The sequence below is a fragment of the Enhydra lutris genome, unplaced genomic scaffold (assembly GCF_002288905.1).
Source record: "Enhydra lutris kenyoni isolate GAN:26980312 unplaced genomic scaffold, ASM228890v2 scaffoldscaffold79, whole genome shotgun sequence".
NCBI lineage: Eukaryota > Metazoa > Chordata > Mammalia > Carnivora > Mustelidae > Enhydra > Enhydra lutris.
The window spans coordinates 5,163,551-5,186,238 of record NW_019154163.1 but is presented as its reverse complement, the minus strand read 5'-3'; the positions used below and the strand labels follow the sequence as shown (position 1 = coordinate 5,186,238).

Here is a 22,688-nt window from a genome sequence, read left to right as displayed (position 1 = left end):
TATGTTAGAGACCTCTTGTCCCAAGCTGCTTTCAGGATTTTCTCTTTGTCACTGAGACTTGTACGTTTTACTATTAGATGATGCGGTGTGGACCTATTTTTATTGATTTTGAGGGGGATTCTCTGTGTCTCCTGGATTTTGATGCTTGTTCCCTTTGCCATATTAGGGACATTCTCTATTATAATTTGCACCAATATACCTTCTGCCCCTCTCTCTTTTTTTCCTCTGGGATCCCAATTATTCTAATATTGTTTCTTCATATGGTATCACTTATCTCTCAAATTGTCCTTTCGTTGTTCAGTAGTTATTTGTCTCTCTTTTGCTTGTCTTCTTTATTCTCCATCATTCGGTCTTCTATATCACTAATTCTCTCTTCTGCCTCATTTATCCTAGCAGTAGGTGCCTCCATTTGTTTATTGCACCTCATTAATAGCTTTTTTGATTTCTACTTGGTTAGATTTTAGTTCATTTATTTCTCCAGAAAGGGATTCTCTAATATCTTCCATGGCTCTTTTGAGCTGAGCTAGTACCTTGAGAATCATCATTCTGAACTCTAGTTCTGACATATTACCAATGTCCATGTTAATTAGGTCCCTAGAGGTTGGTATTGCCTCTTGTTCTTTTTTCCATGGTGAGTTTTTCCACCTTCTCATTTTATCCAGATAAAAATATATGAAGGAGAGTGTAAAATACTAAAAGGGTGCCAAAACCCCCAGAAAAATATATGCTACCCAAATCAGAAGAGATCTGAAACTGGGGGGAGAAGAAAGGGGAGAAAAATTAAAAAATAGAAAAAATGCATATATATGTATACACACACACACACACACACATATATATATATATATATATTAGACTGTTGAATAGAACAGGGCCACCCACTTGATTTTGGGTATATTCTGGTGTCTTAATAGAAACTGCCTCCCAAATATTAAGGAAAGAAATACTTATGTATATACAAACATAAGGGTAAACATGATGAAGGGACGGAATATGAATATAAAGATGAAAATTTATAAAATTCTAAAAAAGGAATTGATAAGAGAAGTTGGTTGGAAAATGAAAAAAAGAGGAGAGAATGTGATCAGGCTGGATGCTAGATTTAGGGTAAATTTTGATCTATTAGAAGAAATTGTATCCCAAAATTTTAAAGAAAAAAGACTATATGTATTAAAAAATAATTTTAAATACAATGAAGGGATAAAATATGAGTATAACTGAAAATTCAAAAAGATTTTTAAAAAAGATATTGATAAGATAAAATAGTTTAAAATATTAAAAGAGGAAAGACGAAAAGTTATAAAAAGTAGAATCAGAAAAAAATAAAAAAAAATTTAACTTTGCAAGACTAAAAGATCATGGGGGAAAAAGCCATGAATTCTCTGTGTTGCTTTCCCCTAGCTCTGTAGTTCCACAGTTCTCTTTGAATTCGGTCTTGGCTGGATGTTCTTTTTGATCTTTTTGGGGAGGGGCCTGTTGCAGTTATTCTCAAATGTCTTTGCCTGAAGCAGAATTGCACCACCCTTGGCAGGGGCCAGGCTAAGTAATCTGCTTGGGTTAGCTCTTGGAGCTTTTGTTACCTGATCACTTTTCATAAAGCTTTGGAGGATGGGAATGAAGATGGCAGGCTCCCAATCCCTGGCCCCAGAGGAGCCCAGAGCTTGGGCCCCCACTCTCAATGTGCCTTCCGTGAGAAGCAGTCAGTCCCTCCAGTCTCCCTGGTCTCCGGCCACAGTCTGTGTTTACCTGGCCTGTGACTGAGCATTTCTGTCTCTGGCGCATGGCCCTGTTTGGAGTTTCCAAGCCCAGCAGATTCCTGCAGCATGCTCTCACGCTGCTCCTTCTGGAGGAGAAAGGAGGGGATCTCTCTGGATCTGCCATTTGTGGTGTCCCTGCTCGAGGAGCAATGGCCCAACTATGCCTTGGGTCACTGTTTAAGGTAACCCCGAGCTGATAGCTCACTCCTTGGCTCTGGCTCCATGTCTGTTGCCAGCTTCTCTGCTCTGATACCTGGCAGCCCTGCCACACTCAGACACCCCCGGTCTTTCTGTGGCCCCATGTGTCCTGAGACCACACTGCCCCCGCTAGGGCTCCACCCCCACTTAGCCTCTGGAGCAACATCCCTCAGTGGAGCAGACTTCTAAAAGTTCTGATTTTGTGCTCTGCTGATCCACCACTTGCAAGGAGCCAGCCCCTCCCCCACAGTTTATCTTCCCGTTGCTTTGGATTCACTTCTCCACACATCCTACCTTCCAGGAAGTGTTTGATTTTCTGTTCCTAGAATTGCTGCTCTTCTTCTCTTCTGTCTCCTGTTGAGTTTGTAGGTGTTCGGAATGGTTTGATAACTATCTAGCTGAACTCCTGGGACCTCATGCTATTTCAGTCTCCTACTCCTCTTCCATCTTGCTTCCTTTCCTCCCTTTAATTCTTTTTTTTTTTAACGATTTATTTATTTTAGAGAGTGCAAGTTGGGGGAAAAACCGAGGGAGGGAGAGGGAGAATCCTCACGTGGGCTGCCTGGTGAGTGTAGAGCCTGACATGGCACTCGATCCCAGGATCCTGAGTTCATGGCCTGAGCCAAAATCGAGTCAACCACTTAACTGACTGAGCCACCCAGGTGCCACCATCTGATTTTCTTGAATACATGCTTCCTGGATTGCCAAAATCTTTTATTTAATTTCCAAATTTCAAAAAAAGTTGGTTTTGTCAGTTTTTGCCAGTTTTCTCATTGTTTTTATGGAGTAGATAATTTTCAAAGGCCTTTAGTACACCATTACTTATATTCTTTCAGTATATATTCTTGAATAAAAACTTTGTAATTTGTTATATATCTTTTAATCACTTCCCAGAGTCTTTAAAGGGCTGTTTTTTGAACTTTTGTTCAATTTATCATTGCTTTTGGGGGGAGGGATTTGCTGAGCTGTACACACAGTCATTCCAGAAGTGCTGCTATTCCATTTTAGAATTTTTAAAATATTTATTTATTTACTTATTTATTTATTTGAGAGACAGAGATCAGAAGTAGGCAGAGAGGCAGGCAGAGAGAGAGGAAGGGAAGCAGCCTCCCTGCTGAGCAGAGAACCCGAAGCGGGGCTCGATCCCAGGACCCTGGGATCATGACCTGAGCCAAAGGCAGAGTCTTTAACCCATTGAGCCACCCAGGCACCCCTCCATTTTAGAGTTTAATACTAAGCTGAACTATAACCTCACCCAAGACATAAGGCAAAATGCATTTTTAGACAAAGGTATAATACTTTTGTCATCCATTAACCTTTGATAAAAGTAATACTGAAGACTAAGAAATCTAGGGAGAAACAAGACATTCAGTACAAGAAATGATTGATCCTTTATCACTGAGTAGTGATAGAGTAGTGACAGGAAGAGAGAGACTGACTTAATGAGATCCTCTTCTATTTAACCTGTTGTGGCTGGACCATATCTTTGTTCAATGTGATTTTATACAAAAACAGCATTCTAGTGAACATATCTGGAGGATATTAATAGTGCAGATAAGACCTTTTGTGTTCATCCCATGCTATAATTTATGTTTAATGGAGGAAAAGTAGATTTCTGAATAACAAAACCTTTGTCTTTAACAGGTAAGAGGAATGACATGTGCCTCCTGTGTACATAAAATAGAGTCTATCCTCACAAAACACAGAGGGATCTTCTATTGCTCTGTGGCCCTGGCAACCAACAAAGCACATATTAAATATGACCCGGAAATTATTGGTCCCAGGGATATTATCCATACAGTTGAAGTAAGTGGTAAGATTTTGGATTTCTGTGTTCTTACCTATTCAGTCAGCACTCTGTTGAATCACTTCTAGTTTTTATCAAAGACAATGAAAAAATATGGTTCCTTTGATTATTCTCAATTAACATGTCCCAAATTTAATATGAATATGTTTACAACCTTTTTTTTTTCTTAGTCTTTGTCAGGAAGAGTTAGGCAAAGGCATATTGGCACTATTAATCAGCAGTTGATTGAAGGTAGAATCACAAATCCTTTAAAAATATTTAGAAAATGGCAGTAAAGTACAATTTGTTGTAAGAGTAATTAATTATTTAAAAAGCAAGCATCACGCTAGATGCTTTATTGTACCTAGATCAAAGCAAACTGTAATTTTAAAAAATTTGTGTATGGTTGACACAACGACGTTATATTAGTTTCAGGAATATAAAATAGTGATTCAACAACTCAGTAGTTATGCATGCTCACCATAAGTGTAGCTCCCATCTTTCACCGTACAACGCTATTACAGTACCATTGTCTATATTTACCATACTGTACCTTGTTTTCCCATGACTTAGTCATTCCATAACCAGCAGCCTGTATTTCCCACTCCCCTTCACCCATTTTACCCATCTCCCATCTACCTCCCCTCTGGCAATCATCAGATTGTTTTCTGTATTTATAGATCTGATTCTGCTGACAAACGATGTATTTTTAAGTATGAAATTTAAAAGACCAAACCCTTTTATTTGTCACAGACTTATCTTGTGTTCTTCAGTAAATCAAGTGGTAGTACATGTGACAATGCTTTAAAAGTTTTAATGTGGTATACCCTTGGTGTTATAATGCTTGGAGCATATTAATATTCAGATAAGATCCTATTAATATAGATAATAATGCCATTAACATCTTTGTGAAGCTAGCATTATTGAGTATTTACTATGAGCCAGTTACCAAGATTGCAAAGCTTCAACTCTTAATTTAATCTCACAACAGTGCTGTCATCTTCATTTTAGAGATGACAAAACTCAGGTTCAGAGAAATTAAGGTACTTACCCAAAATCACATAACTAGTAAGTGTCATAGCTGGATTTGAGCTTATTCTTTCTTTAAAAAAATAAGTATTTATTTGTTTGAGAGAGAGAGAAAGAGAGAGAGTGAGCAAGCAGGAGGCGGGAGAGGGAGAAGCAGACACCCTGGCAGTCTGACACAGGGCTCAATCCTGGGACTCTAGGATCATGACCTGACCTGAAGGCAGATGTTTAACTGACTGAGCCACCCAGGCACCCCGAGCTTATTCTTTCTGACTGTGAAATGCATGCTTGCTTTTTTCACTGTGCTGTGCTACACTGCCAACAAATACAAGATGGCAGCATTTTCCCTAGTAGCTGAAAATATAGAGTATGTTACTGTCTATGTGCATATGAGTCTTACGTATGTGTAGTTTTCTTTAATACTTTGTTTTATTGGGGAAAATTTGTGTTCATGTTCTTTTTCTGATAGAAGAAGAGTAGAGACTGCATCTGCAAAGACTTCAATAACATACTTAGTATGGTACTAACTTTTGTGGCCTATTATTCAGTTTTCTAAATTTGTTCAGGAGATAGATGGATAGATAGATGTCAAAGCTAAAATTTAATGTATGTCCATACTAGTGGATGATGCTTGTCTAAATGTAAGATTTATGATTTTATTATTGAATTCTGTCTTTATTAAGTCATCAACACCATCAGCCTGACCAACCAACAGATTCTGCTTTTTTCTTTTCTTTTTTTCTAAAATTACTTATTAGACACTTTAGCTTACTTCTTGATATATTAAGAATCTTAGTGAGGATAGCTGAACTTGAGTTAAATCATTAGTTTGAGAACAGTAGGCTAGACATTAATTAGAGTAAAGGATCTATTCATTTCTTTGTTGAAAGATTATAAACAAAAGTAATTAAGGGAAGGGAGTATATCTTCACCTTTGCAATCATCAGAGTGACTTGCTTTCAGTAATTGAGTTGAATTGTTCTTAATGACAGTACCATGTCTTAGAATTTCTCTATGTAGTAGTTTTATATTCAGTGAAATAATTGTTTTCTCATGAATGTCCTTAGAGCTTAGGTTTTGAAGCTTCTTTGGTCAAGAAGGATCGATCAGCAAGCCACCTGGACCATAAACGAGAAATAAGACAGTAAGTGCTTTTGGTGCATCAATGAAAAACAGATTTTGACTCTTTGTTACAAATTTCTTTTAAGAGAGAGAAAGAGTGAGGAAGAGGCAGAGGAAGAGGGAGAGAGAATCTTGAGCAGGCTCCACACTCAGCACAGAGCCTGATGCAGGGCTTGATCTCATGACCCTGAGATCATGACCTGAGCCGAAATCAAGAATTGGACGTTTAACTGACTGAGCCACCCAGGTTCCCCCTTTATTACAAATTTAACATCCTGTTGACATGTCAGTTTTTACAATGTCATCCTTATATTGGGTGGAGTGGTCATAATTTGTATTTCCCTATACTGCATAGAATCTTTAACCACCAACTACTTACTAAAATGATGTTTCTTTTTTTATGTAAGGTGGAGACGCTCCTTCCTTGTGAGCCTCTTTTTCTGTATTCCCGTAATGGGGCTGATGATATATATGATGGCTATGGATCACCATCTTGCAACTCTTCACCATAATAAGAACATGAGTCAAGAAGAAATGATCAAAATTCATTCTTCTATGTTCCTGGAGCGCCAGATCCTGCCAGGACTGTCCATTATGAATTTGCTATCCTTTCTATTGTGTGTACCTGTACAGGCAAGTGAAATGTCAGCAAGTGTATATGTTAATAACGAAAAATAGCAAAATGTGACAGGCAAGGCTATTTTCAATATCAAAACAGATATTAGCCAGAAGTTTGATCATTTTATGCTAGATGCTTTATGAAAATAATCTTAAACTGAGCAGTTAAAGTGGATAATAAATTCTACTTAACTCCTAAGGATATTGTTTAACAACAAAGCAGAGAGAAAGAGTTCAATTCATATTTAGATATGAATTTAGCATTCATATCTGCTGTTGTATATAACTTTGTTTAAAGTTATTATTAAAAATATTTATATTTGTATTTAATATTCTATATTAAATATATTAAAATTAATTATACTACTATTATATTAAGTATATTTATAAATATTTTAATTAATAACTTATATAAAATAAAATGATAATTATAATTATCATAATTATAATTATATTTTTATATATGTAGTTATATTATAATTATTATATTATAATTATAAATGATAATTATAATATTATGTTATTATTTTAATTATTTCTCCCTGGTACTGATGTCCATTACTTTCTGTATGTTTTCAACTCTTCTTTTCTTTTTCTTTTTAAAAGATTTTATTTATTTATTTGACAGAGAGAGAGAGATCACAAGTAGGCAGAGAGGCAGGCAGAGGGGGAGGGGGAAGAAGGCTCCCTGCTGAGCAGAGAGCCCGATGTAGGGCTCCATCCTAGGACCCTGAGATCATGACCTGAGCTGAAGGCAGAGGCTTAACCCACTGAGCCACCCAGGCGTCCCTCAACTCTTCTTTTCAAATAAACTTTTACTGTGGAACACTTACATCTCATAAATCTATTCCTTTCTCTGATCCTTATAAAAGGCAATGATGATTTTAAGAACATCTTAGTATGTTTCTTCATACTAATGAAAAATAAACTTTTCAGTTGTTTACCAATGAAAACAGCCAGCCAGCAGTTCCAATAGCTTGTAATATTCCACTTAGGTTGAATTTTAGGCAGGGGAGCTGAGTTTTATGTATACATATATTAAAAAAAGTAAAAAAAAAATGTAATTGTTTTCTTAGTTCTTGTTTTTGCTAGCATCTAAAAGAAAAATCAGAGAATCATCTGACTTTGTTATACTATGGAATATCCCTTGGATCTTAGAGGACAGCTGCCAAGGACTTCTGCTGCAGTTTGCCTCAACACACACAGACCTGCTAAAATACAGACATTGTTATTTCAGCTTAAAATATTTCCTTAGTGTTTCTGGTTTAGATAAAAGCCAAAGGAAATTAATATTGAGACTGTATCTTTGTTCCTGAGCTATATATGTGAATTTCTGCATTTTATAAAAAAGCAATAATTATTGTTCCTCTGTTACAGTTTTTTGGAGGCTGGTACTTCTACATTCAGGCCTACAAAGCACTGAGGCATAAAACTGCAAATATGGATGTACTGATTGTGCTGGCGACCACCATCGCATTTGCCTACTCTCTGGTTATTCTTCTGGTTGCAATGTATGAAAGAGCCAAAGTAAACCCTATAACTTTCTTTGATACGCCTCCTATGCTATTTGTATTTATTGCCCTGGGCCGGTGGCTGGAACATATAGCAAAGGTACAGTAAGAAAGGGTGACATTTGTTAAAATCTTGGACGGATAAGTGATCATATTTTTTAGACCAGTAATTGTTGGAAATATACATAGATTTATATAGTTAAAAAAGAAGTGCTTCTATTTTGTAATGTTTTAAGTTAAATATTCCTGTAGAAGGTTTATAAAATTTATGGAATTAAAACTGTAGATAGTACACTATATCCATGCTTATTTCAAGAGAGAAACATTTGCTAAGTACTTACTTATATCACATTTTTAATGGAAAAATTGATGTGACCACAGGATTTAAAATAATGATGGAAAAAATATTCACCTGTAATCCCATGCTATAATGGAAATTACTTTCCAATCCTGTTCTACATACTTTTATATTTTTACAGAGTGGCAAACATTGTATACATACTAGTTTATCCTTAACACTAGAAAGTTTTTTCTCCATTTTTCCAGTCCAGATATAATTATTTGGTATTTTCTAAATAACATTTTGTCAAATCATTGTGCTATAACCCACTAAACCATTTTGGTTTTGTTCCCAATTAGACTGTTTCCAGTTTTAAATTTTAGACAATCCTGCATTAAACATATTCGTGTTTAATAGTAATTTCTGTTGAATTAGTATCTTAGGATAAATTACAAAGTATGTGAGTAAAGGGCATAAATCTTTTCATGGCTCATGCAACAAATAACATTCTTTTGGCAGTAAGAATATGTTAGTGAAGTAGTTTTACTACAACTTCACCAGCATTAACTCCTGTATAAATTCTTGCTAAGTTGGTAGGCATTAAATGGTATCATAGAGGTGCCTTTGTTTTTATTTCTTCCATTAATAGGAGGAATAAACATTTTTCTCCACATCAGGTATTTTATGTCTTAAATGAATTGCCTAATGATGTCCATAAGCAAAGGACTTATGTGCCTGGGTTCCTGATGTTTTTCCTGTTAATTTACATCACTTATTTATAAATTATACCTAATAATACATTTTATATTTTGTAGACTTCACATTTTTGAAGTGAAACATTTTCTAATTTGAACTAATTAGTATTCCTAAAGCTATCTTTTTGGCAAATGTTAAGTTTTATATCTTTATTTTAGGTAGAACCTGAGCTTTTTACTTCCTTAGCATTGTTAACATGTTTGTTTTAATTTGTAGGGCAAAACATCAGAGGCTCTTGCCAAGCTAATTTCACTACAAGCTACAGAAGCAACTATTGTAACTCTTGACTCTGATAATATTCTCTTAAGGTATTTATTTTCATTCTTTCCCCTTATCTTTTTAACTTCTTACAAAAAATATCAAATATACCCAGAAGTAGAGAGAAGAGTATAATGAACTTACATCATCTGTCTCCCAGATTTAACAATTATTCACATTTTGCCCAACTTATCTATGCATTCTATCTTTATATTGTTGCAGTAGTATTTTAAATTCCAGTCATGTTGGTTTATTGCTAAATGTTCCTGTAGTATCTCTAAAAATAGGACATATTCCTATGTAACTATAATACCATATTGCACTTAACAAAATTAACAGTACCTTAATATCATCTAATATGTATGTAGTGTGTATTCTCATTTCTCCTGTTGTCCCTAAAAAGTTATTTATTTATTGTAGAGAGAGGGTGGAAAGAGAGAGAGAGTGTGTGAGAGAGTGAGAGAGAGTGCTTCTGCATGAGTTGGGGGAGGAGCAAATGGGGAAGAGCAGCTGGGGGGCGGGGCAGGAGGTGGGAAGAATCTCAAGCTGATCTTATGGTGAGCACAGAGCCTAGAGCCTGTTCCAGGGCTTTGATCTCACCCTGATATCATGACCTGAGCAAAAACCAAGAGTTAGTTGCTTAACCGACTGAGCTATCCAGGCACCCCATCTCCAAAAGTTTTGTTTCGTTGTTTGAAATGGAAATCAAACAAGGTCTATGTGTCAAAGCATTTGACTGACATGTTTCTTTTAATCAAGAGCAGCTCTTCCCTTCTGTTTGCCCTCCCTCCCCACCATGCCTCACCACTTACTGGTGACTTGTTAGAGAACCATCCATCAATTGTCTGGTAGAATATCACACAGTCTGAATTGAACTCTTTGCTCTTTGTGGCATCATCTAACTTGTTCTATAGCTCCTGTTACCTGTAAACTGGAAGTTAGAGCTAAAGACTTGATAAGATTTCATTCTTTTTTAAAATTTTCATTCTTTTGTATTTCTTATTTATATAGTCGTAAAATTATGTAGGCAAATTTACACAACAAATAAATTGTTTTTTAAGATTTTATTTATTTATTTGTCAGGGATAGAAAATGAGCACAAACAGGGGGAGCGGCAGGCAGAGGGAGAAGCAGGCTTCCCACTGAGCAAGGAGCCCAATGTGGGACTCCATTCCAGGACCCCGGGATCATGACCTGAGCCAAAGGCAGACACTTAACTGACTGAGCCACCCAGGCTTCCTATAAATTTTTAGTTAAATAAAACCCCTTATATTATTTTCTAAAGCTTTCATTTTTTCATTCAGTCACTATTCAACAAATATATCCTTTGTGCCAGGTACTGAGCTATTCCCCAGCAGTAAACCAGACTGATACTGTAGCTCCCAGCTTAAATGTTAGTTCTAGTTGCCATTGGTAACAATTATGGAGCGACAGGCTTGACATGAACCAATAAACTTGCATGGAAAGATCAGGGTGAGAAGCATATTTTCCTAGTGCTTTTTATTTTAACTCCGATCCAGTGAAGAACAAGTGGATGTGGAACTTGTACAACGCGGAGACATCATTAAAGTTGTTCCAGGAGGCAAATTTCCAGTGGATGGTCGTGTTATTGAAGGCCATTCTATGGTAGATGAGTCCCTTATCACAGGTATGTTCTTTCAGAGAATCATGACATGAAAGTAAAGTACACCCAAAGTGTTAATTAAAAGAAGAATAAAAAGTGGAGAGCTTTTTAAAAAATTATGGAATGAGTAAATGATGATTAAAGAGAATAGGAATTCTTTAAAAAATGGTATTAAATCAATTTCTGTAGATTTACTTTGTGTTTTTCATTATGCTACTGAAAGCTTTTTTTTTTCACTGAGCATTGTTAATGACTAGAATGTGTAACCAAAACCCAAGAGACTTTGGCAGGTTTTCCTGAGAAAATACCTGTTTATTTTTCCTGACCTAAAGACTGGTCTGGTCTGAGCTGGGATATGACTCTGGATTTTCCACATCAGGGCCTGCTCTAAGAAATTAGGCCTTGGAGTAGTTTTAGAGATCTTAGATAACTAAGGGCAGTCTGGAGCAGAACCAAAAGAATGCCTTTGCTGCCTGAACCCTCAAGATAGTCCCAGAAGACGCTCAGCTTATGGACTATAAGGAAATAATTTTGGACTCTTGTGTTTCTCAACAGGGTGCTATTGCCAGTTCAGATGGGACAATTCTTTTGAGGGGACTGCTTGCGCATTGTAATACATTTAGTATCCCCCGACCCCAGCCCACTAAATTAAGAGTAGCAGCACCCCATGCTCCAGCAGTAGTTATAAACAGGAACTCCCACATTTCTAAATGCTCCTTGGGAACATATTGAGGACCAGTGATCCAAGACTAGGGTGCAACTTTAAAAGTGTCCGTATATAAGAGCTGACTTAATAAAGTTTTCTAGTTTAAGGTATGTGTCCTTGGGGTTGGCCCAGAACTGACGTAAGAGAAAAGGGAGGGCAAGTTTCACCTAGGGATTTATCCAGATTCTGTTTCATGAGCTAAAAATCTCCTTTCTACATATTTTTGACAATTAATACATAATAGCATGTTTTAAGATAGTATGCATTTATGCTCCCTAAATCTGACTTCACTCCTTCTACAGGGGAGGCAATGCCTGTGGCTAAGAAATCTGGCAGCACAGTAATCGCTGGTTCCATTAACCAGAATGGGTCGCTGCTTATCCGTGCAACCCATGTTGGAGCTGACACAACACTTTCTCAAATTGTCAAACTTGTGGAAGAGGCACAAACATCAAAGGTAACTTAATTTCTTGGGAAAAATAAAGTATTTTTTTAAAAGACTGCTAAGAATAAATCCTGATCTAGTGTTTATATTTTCTTTTAACTCCAGTTACATTAATATGGAGATTATTAAAATATTTGTGTGTAATACCAAATATACCCTGTATTCATTATCAAAAAAAGGAGGCTGATACATGTATTATTGTTATTATTGTTGTTCTAGGCTCCTATCCAGCAGTTTGCAGACAAACTCAGTGGCTACTTTGTTCCTTTTATTGTTATTGTTTCCATTGCTACTCTCTTGGTTTGGATTATAATTGGATTTCTGAATTTTGAAATTGTGGAAACCTACTTTCCTGTAAGTGACTTGTAACAACTCTTTACATAAAACAGTTTGTGAATCTTTTGCATAAACTATTATTTGGAAAATAGCTTTAGTAATTACTAGTATCTTTATGGGCCTAGAATGGGAGGGTGATAATAATATTTGCATTTCATAAATACAAAAATTTCCCTCTGGAAGATTTTTTTCATTATTTTCATTACTTTTTAAATTATTTTCATTATGATTGTCCCAAAGTGAGTACTGAACTTTTATATCTTATACCTAGTCTCATTCCCAATATGACTGCTTTCTCAAAGGACTACGGATAATATTGAGGAAAACCTTGGGATCTCAGCTCTGCCATATACCATCAGGGTGATCTTAGGTCAACTTAATGTCTCTCTGAGCTTCAGTTTTCTCATTTATAAAGTGAGATTCTAATAATGCCCATCCTGCATAACTTGCAGTTGTTGTGAAAGTTAAATAAGATAATATATTGGAAATACTTTGTAATTTATTAAGTGCTTTATAAATATATGAAAATATTAGTGCCACTTCCTCTGTAGTACTATGATAGTCTCTAAAGTATGGTGTTGTAAAGTGGTAAAGTAGACCTGGATTGTGCCTCTTATTAGAGATATAACCTTTTTTAAAAAAATTTCTTGTTTTTTAAAATTATTTTTATTAACATATAATGTATTATTTGCCCCAGGGGTACAGGTCTGTGAATCATCAGGCTTACACATTTCACAGCACTCACCATAGCACATATCCTCCCCAATGTTCATAATCCAACCAACCTATCCCTACCCCACCTCCACTGCAGATACTGCACAGGTTTTGTGCCCATGTGCATTGGAGAAATATCTCCTACATGCCCTATGGTGTCAGGTGAGGGGGCTTTGGCATTCCCAACCAGCTAGGCATTGTTGTCAGGATTCTGATGGCTCGCATTTTTGGTCTGAAAGTCATGTTGGAGACTGAAGAGCTTTGGCCCCTGCTCTTGGGCTTCACCATCATTCTAGCTGTCCTACAAAGTATAGCCCTTCCATTTTGCCCTGAAAGTCCTAGATTTTTGGTCATTAACAGAAAGGAAGAAGAGAGTGCCAAGAAGATCTTCTAGTGATTGCAGGGCACCCAGAATCTGACCCAGACAAAACATCAGGGAGATGAAAGATGAGAGTGCTAGGATGGCCCAAGAAAAGCAAGTCATTGTGCTAGAGCTCTTCAGCATGCCCAGCTACTGACAGCATATTGTCATTTCCACCATGCTCCAGCTCTTCCAGCAGCTCTCTGGAATCAGTGCTGTGTTCTGTTACTAAATAGGAATCTTCAAAGATGCAGCTGTTGGGGAGCTGTTGGTGTGGATGTGATGAATACTGTCTTCATGGTAGTTTCTCTGCTTTTGATGGAAAGGGCAGGGAGGAAGACTCTACATTTGATTGGTCTTGGAAGGATGGCTTTTTGTTCCATCCTCATGACCATTTCATTGCTATTAAAGGATGAGTATAACTGAATGGGCTTTGTCTGTATCGCAGCTGTCTTGGTCTTCATGCCCTTTTTTTTTTTAATATTTTATTTATTTATTTGACAGACAGAGATCACAAGTAGGCAGAGAGGCAGGCAAAGAGAGAGAAAGGAGGAAGCAGGCTCCCTGCTGAGCAGAGAGCCCGATGTGGGGCTCAATCCCAGGACCCTGGGATCATGACCTGAGCCGAAGGCAGAGGCTTTAACCCACTGAGCCACCCAGGCGCCCCTTCATGCCCTTTTTTGAAACTGTTTTTTTGTGGCCAAACTCTTCGGCTGGGGACCCCACCCAGCTGCAATGGCAGAGGGCTTTGTTCCAGCTGGACTTCCAGCTTGTTGGTTGGGCAGCTCTTCCCCCTCAGCTGCATTCTATTTAGGAGTCTGCCTGTGTTTGTATTGTCTTCACTGGCTTCCTTTTTATCTTCTTGGTCTTTAGTCCCTGAAACCCATGGCAGAACTTTTGCGGAAATTACACGAGTCTTTGAAGGGCAGGTGGAAGAGGCAGGTAGAACTGACAAATGGCCCACTCTGGAGATAAACAGCATCCTTCCTACCACCAAGGTCTAAGCCGTGCATCCATACCAACATGAAAAAGCAAACTCTCCCTGAATGACAGAGAGAGAGAGAGAGACTTCATCAGCTTGTAACCCAGACTGTTTCTGAATGCTGCTACTTGATTCCTTTCTCTTCCCACATACTTCATGAGCACTCGGAGGAACCCAATGCTGGAGTTAGTTGTATCTTCAATGGCTTCTTAAACATTTTATTACTTGGACATTCTCTTCTGTTTAGGAGATACTAAGGGAAACTTCCTTTGTTTCTAAAGGAATTGGCTGCTTGGCACATGACAACTTTGCCAGCTTTTTCTCCGTTGGGTTGTGAGTTGAGTATTGCCTCACAAGGACATACAGGAGTTAAGAGTAAGGTACAGTTTCCTCTATCCCAGACTTAATAGGAAGTAGATCTACATGAGTGTGGAGGGCAAAGAGGGGTTAAATAAGAGCACCTTCCTCACTTCTGTACAGCTCTGCAGAGAAAATTAACTCGAGTTTTATTTATCTTCTGGTTTTATTACACAAATATTTAGTTCTTTTTTTTTCAAATATTTAGTTCTTTAAGTGTATAGCAATTTTACCAAATAATGAGAACATAAGGAAATTGAGGTTAGAGGGAGGTGCTTAAAGAGAGATTATAGGGTGGAAGATTTGATACTGGAAAAGTCAAGGTACAATAAGAGTCATATACATTTTGTAGAGACAAGAGTCTCTACATTTAGAGAGAAATGTAGTATGTCATTGAAGTGTGCATGAGGTGATGTGTGAGATTTGCACGTTGCCTCTTAACAATTTCTGTCCTTCAGGTGGAAACTCTCAAGTTTAACTTTTTAGAAAAGTCATGTGCCTATACTAAGAAGCTACTGGTTTCATTTGGAACTTTTTTCTTTGTTGAAGATTATACATAGTATTACTTGAAGTCTAGGATGATTATGAAAATAGGCATTGTAGTTAATGGTGGTTGATGGATTCTGATTTTGGATGGAGTCCAGAGAAGGGAAGTTTAATTCTAGAAATCCTTTCTCCCCTCACTGGACCAAAAAAGTTCTTCCCCATGTAGTGGACTCTTTTTTTTTTAAACTACTCCTAACTACCCATCTGGTGGGGGAGCCCTCCAAATGGGCAACCCAGTTTTGTTTTTTGGATTTTAGTTGCTGATTTTTATTTTTTTGAAAGTTTTAATTTTAATTCCAGCTAGTTAATATACAGTGTTATATTAGTTTCAGGTATACAATATAATGGTTCAGTAATTCCATACATCACCCAGTGCTATCACAAGTCCACTCTTTAATCTCCATCACCTGTTTAACTCATCCCTCCATCTACCTACCCTCCGGTAACTATTTTCTATAGTTAAGAGCCTGTTTCTTGGCTTGCCTCTCTCTCTCTCTCTCTCTCTCACTCTAGCTTTCCCCCGCTTTGTTCATTTGTTTTGTAACTTAAATTCTACATATGAGTAAAGTAATAATGGTATTTGTCTTTCTCTGACTTATTTTGCTTAGCATTATACTGTCTAGCTCCATCCATGTGGTTGTAAATGGCAAGAATTTATTCTTTTTGATGACTGAACAATATTCCATTATAGATATATGCCATATCTTCTTAATCATTCATCAATTGATGGACAGTTGGGCTGTTCCCATACCTTGGCTGTTATAAATAATGCTGCCATAAACACAGGGGTGCATGTATCCATTTGAATTAGTGGTTTTGTATTCTTTGGGTAAATACCCAGTAGTGTGACTGCTGGATCATAGGGTAGTTCTGTTTTTACTTTTTTGAGGAACCTCCATACTGCTTTCCAGAGTGGCTATACCAGTTCCCTCCAACAATGTAAGAGGGATTGTTTTTCTCCACATACTCACCAATACCTGTTATTTCTTATGTTGTTGATTTTAGCCATTTGGTCAGGTATGAGGTGATATCTCATTGTGGTTTTGATTTGCATTTTCTTGATGATGAGTGATGTTGAGCATCTTCTCATGTGTCTCTTGGCCATCTGGATGTCTTCTTTGGGGAAATGTCTATTCATGTCTTCTGCCCATTTCTTGACTGGATTTTTTGGGTTTTTTTGGGGGGGGTTGTTGAGTTTGGTAAGTTCTTTATAGATTTTGGAAACTAACCCTTTACCAGATATGTAGTTTGCAGATATCTTCTTCCATTCCGTAGGTTGCCTTTTAGTTTTGTTGATTGTTTACTTCGCTGTGCAGAAGCTTTTTATCTTAATAAAGTCCCCATAGTTCATTTTTGCCCTTATCTCTGGAGACATGTCTAGTAAGAAGTTATTGTAGTCGAATCGCTTCTTGGCTTTTGGCTAAGATCAAGTGTAGAAGTTACTGTAGTCGAGGTCAAAGAGGTTGCTGCTTGTGTTGTCCTCTAGGATTTTGATGGTTTTCTGTCTCACATTTAGATCTTTTGTCCATTTTGGATTTATTTTTGTATGGTGTAAGAAAGTGGTCCAGTTTCCTCATTTAGCATATTGCTGTCCAGTTTTACCAACACAATTTGTTGAAGAGACTTTTTTTCCACTGGATATTCTTTCCTGCTTTGTTCAAGATTGATTGACCATATAATTGTGGGTTTATTTCTGGGTTTTCTGTTCTGTTCTATTGGTCTATATATCTATTTTTGTACCACTACTCTACTGTTTTCATTCCTACAGCTTTGTAATGTAACTTAAAGCCTGTAATTGTGATGCCTGCAGCTTTGTTTTGCTTTTTCAATGTTGCTTTGACTATTCGGGGTCTTTTGTGGTTCCATATAAATTTTAGGATTGTTTGTTCTAGTTCTGTGAAAAATGTTGTTGGTATTTTGATAGGTAGTACATTAAATTTGTAGATTGCTTTGAGTAGTATAGACTTTAAAAAATTATTTATTTTAGAGGGAGAGAGTGAGCACAAGCAAGGGGAGGGGCAGAGGAAGAGGGAGAGAATCCTTAAGCAGACTCCTTGCTGAGTGCAGAGCCCAACATGGGGCTTGATCCCAGGACTCTGAGATCACAGCCTGAGCTGAAATCAAGAGTCAGCCACCCAGCCGAGCCACACAGGTGTCCTGGGTAGTATAGACATTTTAATAATATTTGTTCTTCTAATCATGAGTATGGACTATTTTTCCCTTTCTTTGTGTCATCTTCAATTTCTTTCATTGGTGTTTTAAGTTTTCAGAGTACAGGTCTTTTATCTCTTTGGTTAGGTTTATTCCTAGGTATTTTATTGTTTTAGTGAAATTATAAGTGGGATTATTTTCTTAATTTCTCTTTCTGCTGCTTCATTATTGGTATATAGAAATGCAACAGATTTCTGTAGATTGATTATACTTTACTGAATTTGTTTATCATTCTAGCAGATTTTGGTGAAGTCTTTCAAAAGGTTTTCTATATATAGTATCCTGTCAAGTGCAGATAGTGAAAGTTTTACTTCTTCCTTATCAATTTGGATGCCTTTTATTTCTTTTTGTTGTCTTATTACTGTGGCTAGGCCTTCTAGTACTATGTTGAATAAAAATGGTTCTGGTTAACATCCTTGTCCTGTTCCTGACCTTAGGGAAGAGCGCTCCATTTTTCTCTATTAAGGATGATGTTAGCTGGGGTTTTTCATAAATGGCTTTCATTATGTTGAGGTGTATTCTCTCTAAACCTACTTTGTTGAGTGTTTTTATCGTGAATGGATGTTGCATTTTGTCAAATGTTTTTTCTGCATCTATTGAAATGATGGTATGATTCTTATCCTCTCTCTTATTGACGTGGATTTTTATTTTGTTGTAAGCCATAGCTTTTAAAGAATTCAGAGAATGTTCATAGCTAATTTTGAATTGGTAACCTCAGCTCTGGGAGAGGACTTTTCCTGAATGATTATTATCTTGTTGATGTATGTTGTTGCTTTGGCATCATGATGTTATTGTTCATCTGTTACTATGTCAGGTTACCCTTGTTACCATGTTTCCATTGTATTAGGTCAAGTGCCCTTAGGAGTCATACATTTGAGATAATGTGAGTAAATGTGCAGTGTAGCCCACTGCAGAGAGTATGAATGTATATATACTGTCACTTTGCTCTAGTTGGAAGTAGTTTGTTTGTAGCTTGCTTCCTCTATGTTCCTGCAGCCTCCTTTTGGATAGAATCTGTTAAACATTTCAGTGTGTATAAATACCACTGCCTTTGCTTTGCAGAATTTGTGTCTATGGCTTTTTTCCAAACATTAGTGTTCCATCTCTTGCTACTTTTCCTTGTTGGAGATTTGGGGGAGAACTCCTTAAACCCTGAGATTGAGGGTGGAGGACTCTTTCTCACTCTAGACCCAGACAATGGAAATAGTTAAGAAGAATGTGAAATCAGGACATGTGGCTTCTTGGGGGTGTAGGAGGGGAATTGTAGGGGAAAGGGAGACTTTCTTTTAAGGGGATAGAAACAAATAGAGCACTGGATGTGGTGCATAAACAATGAATTTTGGAACACTGGAAAGAAATAAAATAAAAAAAAAAAGAAAGAAACAACAACAACAACAAAACAAATTGAAGACTCCTAACTCTGGAACATTTGTGAGAGTTAGATGAGATGGAGGGATTTACACTTGCCACAGGTCACAGACACCTCCACAAATCACCTAGTTTCCTGGTATTTTTTATGAATGGAAATTGGGCCCCATGACAGTTACCGCCTTTTCCCCTTTTCACATGTTGCTTGATCTCCCTTTCTGTCCTTTGTGCTCACACACTTAAGGCCCTTTAGCCAAACCCTTGCCTATAACAGTATTTTAGTTACCAGCTATCACTGTTCCCTCTGGTTGTTGAGCCTTGAGATAAATACTGACAGAGCTATGAAATTGGAGAGGGACTTTGTTGGAACAGGTGACTTCTTCTAATCATATCTGTGCTTCTGGTTCCTTAAAAACAGTGGGTTGTGAATAATGCAGTGTGGACATCTTGCTATTTCTTAGTGACCAGATTGTGAATACTTCCAAGTGTATTTTTCTGTTATAATGTGACTGTGGGTCTTTGTTTTTGAGATAAAAAGTTCTGAGTGAAAAAAAAAACAGAACAGGTAGAATCATAAAACTATGTATTTATTTCATGATATATGGTCATTAGTATAATATAAAATTTTAGGAAAATGATTCACCTTGGTTAATTACACATTGAACCAGAAGATTGCTGAGAAGTATTTTGGATGTGTATCCCTTAGGGATTTTTCTCATGAGTTCAGGGGGTGCTTAGGAGATTTCCCTTAATACTGTCAATTGTATTTGCTCACACAAGCAAATATTCAGTGTCACTAAGAGCTGTGCACTACCTTATAGACTCAGTTCAACTGTTATGTTCAAAAGAATTTTCCTGAAATAAGATTAAGCTTCCTTTGTATGCTGGGTGATTTTTCCCTTGTCTTTAAAGTATAATGTGAAAGGCAGATTTATGGTCTTGGTATACAGAGATTCAAAATTCATTTTCTTCAGGATCAGATTTGCTGAGAATTAGGTCCTATGTGTGCAGCTATTTTTTGAAAGTCCTTAGGAAAAACACTTATTCTCAATGTAGAGGTAAAAAGCTGACTTTCATGTTCTTTAGATTAATTAACATAGTTTGTAACTCTGGAATCTGCAAAACTGAATTCCTGATTTTAGGACTATGGCTTATTTAACAGTAATGTTACAATTTCTTATATTGATACAAAAAGAAAACAAATTTCTTCCTAGTAACCAAAATGTGTATGTTGGAAGCTAAATAGGATTCAGTGTGACTTAAAAAAGGTGGTTTTATTTAAATAGAGTTAAGCTTTGTTCCTTTTGTTTTATACAGCTCTAGATCAATAACCAAAATTCATGCCTTTCTTCTAAAGGGATATAACAGAAGTATCTCCCGAACAGAAACGATAATACGCTTTGCTTTCCAAGCCTCTATCACAGTCCTGTGCATTGCATGCCCCTGTTCACTGGGACTAGCCACTCCAACTGCCGTGATGGTGGGTACAGGAGTAGGAGCTCAAAATGGCATACTAATCAAAGGTGGCGAGCCACTGGAGATGGCTCATAAGGTAAGATAGTCCCTGGAACAAAGAATTGTCCCATCTAACCTGGCAATAGCACCCGTATTGAGAGACAGAATCCAAAATTATTTCTACATGGTCCATAAGCTGAGCTTCTTCTGGGACTATCCTGAGGGTTGAGGTAGGAAAGGTGTTATTTTGGTTCTGTTCTGGATTGGTCTTAAGTTACCTAAGATCTCTAAAACTACTCCAGGCCTACTTTCTTAGAGCAGACCCTGATGTGGAAAACTTGGAGTCCTATTCCAGCTTAGATTAGAAATGTTGTCGTGTCAGGAAGAAAGAAGGGGTATTTGCCCAGGAAAAATGTGACTCCATGTTTGTGTTCTTCATTGTGAGACAGTGCTTATAGTAACATTGCAGTTCCTTTGCCTTTGCCACTAGCTGACAGTTTGCAGCTATGACTCCAAAAATATAATCATCCCTCATCTCTCTCATATTAGGATTTCCAAAACAATTTCAATCAAGGCTATTTGACTTCACCTAAAACCATGTTCCTTCTGATATGTTCTTATTATTGAGGATGTATAAACTGTATACAGATGTATGTAGTAAACACAGAACATAGCTTAAAATGGATTTGGAACCTCATTTAACCAGTGAATACAAGCTGTTAGTGTTTATAGTAATTTTTTATTTACTTTGATAAATTTCAAACTTAAGAATTAAAAGAACAGCATAAAGAACTCATATATACCCTTTACTGCAGATGTTGGGCTCCTTTCCTAACAACAAGGACATTCTTTTTCATAATCATAGTACAGAGATCAAAATCAAGAAACTGACATTGCTGTGATACTGTTACCTAACCTTTAGTCTATATTCTAGTTTCCTCAGTTGTTTCCATAATACTCTTTATAGCTATTTTTTCTCTTGTTCAAAATTATGCTTTGTATTTAGTTGTTGTATCTCTTTTCATCTTGGTTCCTCAAGCTATTCATTTTTCAAGGTTTGTATTCCAAGTTTACTGTGGGGTGACTGTGTTCTCTAATTCCAGGTTCTTCCGGTTTCCTGTCTGGGCTCAATTTCCCTTATGGGTTCACAGAGCTGTCTCTTCTCAGACCATGCTTCTCATTTAGACCCAATAAAGTCAAAGCAAACCAGCAGGTCTTGTCTGGTGCTCACTTCAATTTAATTACTTACCCTTCTCTTATAATAATATGCCTACTGCCTAGATTTCCACAACAGTTCTGGAATTCATTAGTATCGAAAGCCTTTCTCTTTCCCTGAGGCACTGAGTCATCTCTTAAGTATTATTAACAGTCAACTATTAACAATTAGTTCTAGTTGTTTAACATATATTTACAGTATGGTTGAACATTTGCAAGGGAAGGCTATTAGATGTCACTAGAGTATTTTTTCCCGTATTCTCCTTTACTTTTGCTCACTCAAAGACAGTTTAATTTATCAAGAAACAAAATATTCATCTGTTGAAGGAAACTTTTTTCTTATTTTTGGAAAAGTAGTATTAAGGATTATGAAGTCATATACGTGCAGTGTATTTTAATTTTCTTACAGGTAAAGGTAGTGGTGTTTGATAAGACTGGAACGATTACCCATGGAACCCCAGTAGTGAATCAAGTAAAGGTTCTAGTGGAAAGTAACAGAATATCACGCAGTAAGATCCTGGCCATCGTGGGAACTGCTGAAAGTAACAGTGAACATCCTCTGGGAGCAGCCATAACCAAATACTGCAAGCAGGTACCATTTTTCCTTTGTTTATTAATGGAGTTGTCTTCTACAGGAATTACACAGACCAAATCCAAACTGGTGTTTGACTATGATTTACATATATAATTGGTAGGAGGCTAAAGAGTCTTGTATTTTCTCATTTTATTTTTTATTTTTTTTAAAATCTTAAAGCCCTAATTTTATTTCTTTCTTTTTAAAAATTTTTATAAACATATAATATATTTTTATCCCCAGGGGTACAGGTCTGTGAATCTCCAGGTTTACACACTTCACAGCACTCACCATAGCACATACCCTCCCCAATGTCCATGACCCCACCCCCTTTCTCCCAATCTCATTTTATTTTATAATATGTGTTAGTTTCTTCATACAGAAGAGTATAAAGATGAAAACAGAAATTAACTATAATTTTATCACACAGATAACCCCTGTTGACTAAAAAATTAAAATGTAATTCATATTTATGATAG

The 22,688-nt window shown here is 36.8% G+C and overlaps 1 protein-coding gene across 1 annotated transcript in view; it reads left to right on the top strand.

The window, feature by feature from the left end:
• LOC111160936 (ATPase copper transporting alpha) overlaps positions 1-22,688 on the top strand; it is a 172,392-nt gene that overhangs the window by 127,677 nt on the left and 22,027 nt on the right. Inside the window, exons 7-16 of the mRNA XM_022524336.1 lie at positions 3,600-3,761; positions 5,838-5,914; positions 6,300-6,525; positions 7,888-8,121; positions 9,274-9,365; positions 10,836-10,963; positions 11,948-12,102; positions 12,310-12,444; positions 20,323-20,517; positions 22,045-22,227. Coding sequence (XP_022380044.1) covers positions 3,600-3,761; positions 5,838-5,914; positions 6,300-6,525; positions 7,888-8,121; positions 9,274-9,365; positions 10,836-10,963; positions 11,948-12,102; positions 12,310-12,444; positions 20,323-20,517; positions 22,045-22,227 — 1,587 coding nt within the window. The remainder of the gene's footprint in view (positions 1-3,599; positions 3,762-5,837; positions 5,915-6,299; positions 6,526-7,887; positions 8,122-9,273; positions 9,366-10,835; positions 10,964-11,947; positions 12,103-12,309; positions 12,445-20,322; positions 20,518-22,044; positions 22,228-22,688) is intronic.